This window comes from Bison bison, unplaced genomic scaffold, assembly GCF_000754665.1.
Source record: "Bison bison bison isolate TAMUID 2011002044 unplaced genomic scaffold, Bison_UMD1.0 scf7180017864386, whole genome shotgun sequence".
In the NCBI taxonomy this organism is placed as follows: domain Eukaryota; kingdom Metazoa; phylum Chordata; class Mammalia; order Artiodactyla; family Bovidae; genus Bison; species Bison bison.
The window spans coordinates 310,092-317,181 of NW_011494958.1; the positions used below are offsets into that span (position 1 = coordinate 310,092).

Below are 7,090 nucleotides of genomic sequence, written 5' to 3' on the forward strand. Positions count from 1 at the left end.
TCCTTTATCTGCTGGGTATTCCTCTGTCTCTTCATCTTGTTTAAATTGCTGAGTTTGGGGTGTCCTTTCTGTATTCTGGCAGTTTGTGGAGTTCTATTTATTGTGGCGTTTCCTCGCTCTGTGTGTGGGTTTGTACAGGTGGCTTGTCAAGGTTTCTTGGTTAGGGAAGCTTGTGTCGGTGTCCTGGTGAGTGGAGCTGTATTTCTTCTCTCTCCTTTCGAAGACTTGGGTTGCTTTTCCGGGTGCCTGATGTCCTCTGCTGGCATTCAGAAGTTGTTTTGTGGAATTTACTCGGCGTTTAAATGTTCTTTTGATGAATTTGTGGGGGAGAAAGTGTTCTCCCCGTCCTACTCCTCCGCCATCTTAGCTCCTCCCCAAGGCTATGGTTTTTACAGTGGTCATATATGGATGTGAGAGTTGAACTGTGAAGAAAGCTGAGTGCCGAAGAATTGATGTTTTTGAACTGTGGTGTTGGCGAAGACTCTTGAGAGTCCCTTGGACTGCAAGGAGATCCAACCAGTCCATCCTAAAGGAGATCAGTCATGGGTGTTCATTGGAAGGACCGATGCTGAAGCTGAAACTCCAATACTTCGGCCACCTCATGCGAAAAGTTGACTCATTGGAAAAGACTCTGATGCTGGGAGGGATTGGGGACAGGAGGAGAAGGGAATGACAGAGGATGAGATGGCTGGATGGCAGCACCGACTCGATGGATGTGAGTTTGCGTGAACTCCGGGAGTTGATGATGGACCAGGAGGCCTGGCGTGCTGCGATTCATGGGGTCGCAAAGAGTCGGACACGACTGAGCGACTGAACTGAACTGAGTGCAATTAGGAAAGGAAATCAACACTGAATATACACTGGAAGGACTATTGCTGAAGCTGAAGCTCCAATACTTTAGCTACTTGAAGACCTGAAGACCCAACTCATTGGAAAAGACCCTGATGCCAGGAAAAATTAAAGGCAAAAGGAGAAGAGGGCACCAGGGGATGAGATGGCTAGATAACATCACCGACTCAATGGATATGAAATTGAACAAACTCTAGGAGATAATGAAGGACAGGGAGCCTGGCATGCTGCAGTCCATGGACTTGCCAAGAGTCAGACAGGACTTAGAAACTGAAAATCAACAACAAAATGTAATCAGAAAGGTGGTGGCTGAGAAAGACATGAACATACTACAGTGCTGGAGGCCATTGTATGTGTGAGAGAGACACTTGTGGAGTGTGACCAGTCTTCAGAACAAGAATACAAAGACTCATACATTCCAAGACGATTCTTACAGTCCTGGGACCAGAACTCAAACAGAGGAGGTACTAAGGAGGGGAGCTGTTTCTTTTTTAAAATACTGACTGATTGTTTGATTGACTGATTGACTTGGCTGTGCAGAATCTTCGGTGCAGCCTATGAGATCTTTAATTGTGGAAAGTGAACTCTTAGTCTTCTCATGTGGGATCTAGTTCCCTGAGAAGGGATCAAACCCCGGCACCCTGTATTGTAAGCAAGAGTCTTAGCCACTGGATCACCAGAAGAGTCCCCTGGGGACCCTTTAGCAACAAGATGAACAAGTTGTAGTATGAAACAGGAAATACCTGTGCCCTGGGGTTTCAGCAGTGGCAGAGAGACCACCTCCCTCCTCAACATGTGTGACACCACTTCTCCTCAGTCTTTCAGGTCCATTCACTTGCAACACTGCTTCTCTGTATTTGAATTGAGCACAGGAAACAAGCACCTTCTTTAGGGCCTTTGCCTTGGCCATTCCTTCTGCTGGGCACACATGTCCCCACATAGACCCAATCTCTCCTTTGTGCCTGTCGTTAGTTTCGTCACAGAATCTGTCACCATAGGATGATATATAATTTTACTGTCTGTTTAAATAGTCATTCTCTGTTTTTATGTCCTGATTCATTTTTTCAATTTATTTTTAATTGGAGGATAATAATTACTTTATGATGTTGTGCTGGTTTCTGCTATACAACAATGTGAATCAGCCAGAAGTATACATGTATCACCTCCCTCTTGAGCCTCCCTCTCACCCCCACCCCGTCCCACCCATCTAGGTCATCACCAAGCACAAGACAGGACTCCCTATGTTACGTAGCAGCTTCTCACTAGCTATTGATTCTACACATAGTATATAGATGTCAATGTTATTTTCTCAATTCGTCCCCCTGCTTCCCCTGATGTGTTCACAAGTCCATTCTCTACATCTGCATCTCTATTCCTACACCTCAGATAGGTTCATCTGTATCATTTTTCTAGATTCCATATATATGCATTAATGTGCAATATTTATTTTTCTCCTGACTTACTTCACTCTGTATAACAGGCTGTAGATTTGTCCACCATCCTTCAGTTGACTCAAATTAGTTCCTTTTTATGGCTGAATGATATTCCATTGTGCATATATACCACAACTTCTTTATCCATTCATCTATCCATCTAGGACATCTAGGTTGCTTCCATGTCTTGGCTACTGTAAATACTGCTGCAATAAACATTGGGGTACATGTGTAGTTTTAGTTTATAGCTTTCTCAGATTATATACCCATTTGTGGGATTGCGGAGTCATATGGTAGTTTTACTCCAGTTTTTTTAAGGCATCTCTACACTATTTTCCGTAGTGGCTATATCAACTTAAATTCCCAATATATATTCATTCTCTATCATTGAAATGAGACTTTGGGGACTTTTGCTTTTTAGCACCTTTTACTCACTGCCTAGACAGTGCTTTAAAACGATAGACTTTGTATTACATTCTTGAATTACATTATGAAATCTCATTAAAAGTGTAAAACTCATGACCCTTATGATAAAAGCTGGTTGGGGAAAAAATTCCACATTATGGAATTATACCTTCAATGGGCTATACAAAGTACACAAAATATCAAATTAATATTTGACAACAAAATATAAATTTGAAACACCATTTTGAATATGTGAGTAAAACAAGTTTGTGTGAAAATTAACCATGTTATAGCCTTTCTTTCCAGAAGTCACCTTCCTGCATGGAACCAGACAATGATACGCAAATTCTAGAATTTCTCCTTCTGGGACTTTCAGAGGAAGTAAAAGTACAGCCCCTCATATTTGGGCTTTTCCTCTCCACGTACCTGACCACTATGTTTGGAAATCTGCTCATCATCTTGGCCATCACTTCAGATGCCCACCTGCACACACCCATGTACTTCTTCCTCTCCAACCTGTCCTTTGTGGACATCTGTTTCACCTCCACCACCATCCCAAAGATGCTATGGAATATCTGGACACAAAGCAAAGTTATCAGCTATAAAGAATGCATCACACAGATTTATTTTCTCATCCTCTTTGCAGTTTTGAACATCCTCCTCCTGACCGTGATGGCCTATGACCGCTTTGTGGCCATTTGTCAACCTCTCCACTACACAGTCATCATGAACCCCCAGCTCTGTGGACTACTGGTGCTGATATCCTGGATCATAAGTGTCCTGAATTCCTTATTACAAAGCTTAATGGTGTTGCGACTGTCCTTCTGCACAAACATTGAAATTCCCCACTTTTTCTGTGAACTCAATCATATGGTTCAACTTGCCTGTTCTGACACCTTTTTTAATAACATAGTGATGTATTTTGCAGCTGTCCTGCTGTGTGGTGGTCCCTTCTTTGGTATCCTTTGTTCATATTCTAAAATAGTTTCCTCTGTATGCAGAATCTCATCAGCTCAGGGGAAATATAAAGCATTTTCCACCTGTGCATCTCACCTCACCATCGTCTCCTTATTTTATTGTACGATGCTTGGAGTGTACCTTAGCTCTGCAGCTACCCACAATGCACACTCAAGTGCAACAGCCTCGGTGATGTACACAGTCATCACACCTATGCTGAACCCCTTCATCTATAGCCTGAGGAATAAAGACATGAAGAGGGCTCTGAAAGCATTGTTTGTGAAGGGAAATATATAAAGGTCAATTGTAAAACTGAAGAAGTACCTAAGATTGAAGAGGTCAAAGCTTTGGAGTCAGATATTGTGACTGTTTGATCAGACTATGAAAGCAGAACTTGCTACTTTTATTTTCTTGAATTTCCATTTCTTTGATTTCAACTTTTCTATATTAACTTGTAGCTCATTTTAATAAGCTTTCTTCTTCCTTTGATATCCAGCAAATTTTCCCTTGTTTTATATTTTTTAATTAATTTTTTTATTTAAGGATAATTGCTTTAGAGAATTTTATTGTATTCTCAACATGAATCAGCCATAGGTATGCATATATCTCCTCCCTTTTGAACCTCTCTCCCATTTCCCAGCCCATTCCACCCCTCTAGGTTGATACAGAGCCCCTGAGCTATACAGCAAATTCCCATTGGCTCTCTATTTTACATATGGCAGAGTACGTTTCCATGTTACTCTTTCGATGCATCTCACGCTCTCCTCCCCTCTCTCTATGTCCATAAGTCTATTCTCTATGTCTGTTTCTCCATTGCTGCCCTGTAAATAAATACTTCAGTACCATTTTTCTCGATTCCGTATATATGTGTTAGAACATAAAATTTATCTTTCTCTTTCTGACTCACTTTACTCTGTATAATAGGTTCTAGGTTCACCCACCTCATCAGAACTGACTCAAATGCATTCCTTTTTATGGCTGAGTAACATTCTACTGTGTATATGTACCACAACTTCTTCATCCAATCATCTGTCAATGGACATCTAGGTTGCTTCCACATTCTAGCTATTATAAATACTGCTGCAATGAACAATGGGATACATGTGTCTTTTTCAATTTTTGTCTCCTTATGGTATATTCCTAGAAGTGGTATTGCTGGATCATAAGGTGGTTTTATTCCTAGCTTTTAAGGAATCTCCATACCGTCTTCCATAGAGGTTGTATCAATTTACACACCCGCCAACAGTGCAAGAGCATTCCCTTTTCTCCACACCCTCTCCAGCATTTATTGTTTGTAGACTTTTTAATGATGGCCATTCTAACCAGTGTGAGGTGATACCTCTTTGCAGTTTTGATTTTCATTTCTGTAATAATGAGTAGTGTAGAGCATCTTTTCATGTATTTGTTAGCCATCTGTATGTCTTCTTTGGAGAAATGTCTGTTTAAGTATGTTTTCCACTTTTTGATTGAGTTGTTTGTTTTTCTGGCATTGAGTTGTATGAACTACTTGTATATTTTGGAAATTAATCCTTTGTCAGTTGTTTCATTTGCAATTATTTTCTCCCATTCTGACAGCTGTCTTTTCACCTTGCTTATAGTTTCCTTTGCCATGCAAAAGCTTTTAAGCTTAATCAAGTCCCATTTGTTTACTTTTGTTTCTATTTCCATTACTCTAGGATGTGGGTCATATAGGATCTTGCTTTGATTTATGTCATCGAGTGTTCTGCCTATGTTTTCCTCCAAGAATTTTATAGTTTCTGGTCTTACATTTAGGCCTTTAATCCATTTTGAGTTTGTCTTTGTGTTTGATGTTAGGAAGTGTTCTAATTTCATTCTTTTACATGCAACTGTCCAGTGTTCCCAGAACCATTTATTGAAGAGGCTGTCTTTGCCCCATTCCTCCTTTGTCAAAAATAGGGTACCCATCGGTGCATGGGTTTATTTCTGGGCTTTCTATCTTGTTCCATTGGTTTGTGTTTCTGTTTTTGTGCCAGTACCGTGCTGTCTTGATGACTGTACCTTTGTAGTATAATCTGAAGTCAGGAAGATTGATTCCTCCAGCTCCGCTCTATTTCTCGGGACTGCTTTGGCTATTTGGGATCTTTTGTGTTTCCATATGAATTGTGAAATTTTTGTTCTAGTTCTGCGAAAAATGCCATTGGTAATTTCATAGGGATCACATTGAATCTGTAGATTGCATTTGGTAGTATAGTCATTTTCACAATATTGATTCCTCCTACCCAGGAGCATAGAATATCTCTCCATCTGTTTATGTTGTCTTTATTTAATTCATTAGTGTCTTATAATTTTCTTTGTACAGTTCTTTTGTCTCCTTCGGTAAGTTTATTCCTAGATATTTAATTCTTTTTGTTGCAATGGTGAATGGAATTGATTCCTTAATTTCTCTTTCTGATTTTTCATTGTTAGTATATAGAAATGCAAGTGATTTCTGTGTATTGATTTTGTATTCTGCAACTTTGCTAAATTCACTAATTAGCTCTAGTAATTATCTGATACTATTTTTAGGGCTTTCTATGTACAGTATCATGTCATCTGCAAACAGTGAGAGCTTTACTTCTTGTTTTCCAATATGGATTCCTTTTATTTCTTTTTCTTCTCTGATTGCTGTAGCTAGGACGTCCAAAACTATGTTTAATAATAGTGGTGAAAGTGAACACCCTTGTCTTGCTCCTGATCTTAAGGGGAATGCTTTCAATTTTTCACCATTGAGAATAATGTTTGCTGTGGGCTTATCATATATGGCTTTTACTATGCTAAGGTAGGTTCCTTCTATGCCCATTTTTTGAAGAGTTTTGATCATAAATGGGTGCTTAATTTTGTCAAAGGTTTTTTTCTGCATCTATTGAGATGATCATATGGTTTTTATCTTTCAATTTGTTAATATGGTGTGTCACATTTGATTGATTTAGATATATTGAAGAATCCTTGCATGCCTGGAATAAACCCAACTTGATCATGTTGATGTGTTATTGAATTCTGTTTGCTAAATTTGTTGAGGATATTTGTATCTATGTTCATCTGTCATATTGGCCTGCAGTTTCCTTTTTTGTGTTGTCTTTGTCTAGTTTTCGTATCAGGGTAATGGTGGTCTTGTAGAATGATTTTGGAAGTGTTCCTTCCTCTGCAGTTTTTTGAAAGGGTTTTAGAAGGATAGGCATTAGCTCTTCTCTAAATGTTTGATAGAATTCTCCTGTGAAGCCATGTGGTCCTGGGCTTCCGTTTTGGGGGAGATTTTTTATCACAGTTTCAATTTTAGTGACTGTAATTGGGTTATTCATAATTTCTATTTCTTCTTTGTTCAATCTTGGAAGATTAAACTGTTCTAAGAATCTGTCCATTTCTTCCAGGTTGTCCATTTTATTGCCACATAGCTGTTCATAATAATGTCTTATAGTCCTTATTCTGCATTGTCTGTTGTAACCTCT

At 39.3% G+C, this 7,090-nt stretch overlaps 1 protein-coding gene across 1 annotated transcript; it reads left to right on the forward strand.

The window, feature by feature from the left end:
- Positions 1 to 3,008: 3,008 nt before the first annotated feature.
- LOC105001943 (olfactory receptor 7A17-like) lies at positions 3,009 to 3,941 on the forward strand. The gene has a single exon (XM_010858385.1). It carries the CDS (start codon positions 3,009 to 3,011, stop codon positions 3,939 to 3,941), a length of 933 nt encoding a protein of 310 aa, XP_010856687.1.
- Positions 3,942 to 7,090: the final 3,149 nt, after the last annotated feature.

Coding starts and splice junctions, on each gene's coding strand:
- LOC105001943 (XM_010858385.1), top strand. CDS start 3,009: ATGGAACCAGACAATGATACGCAAATTCTAGAATTTCTCCTTCTGGGA.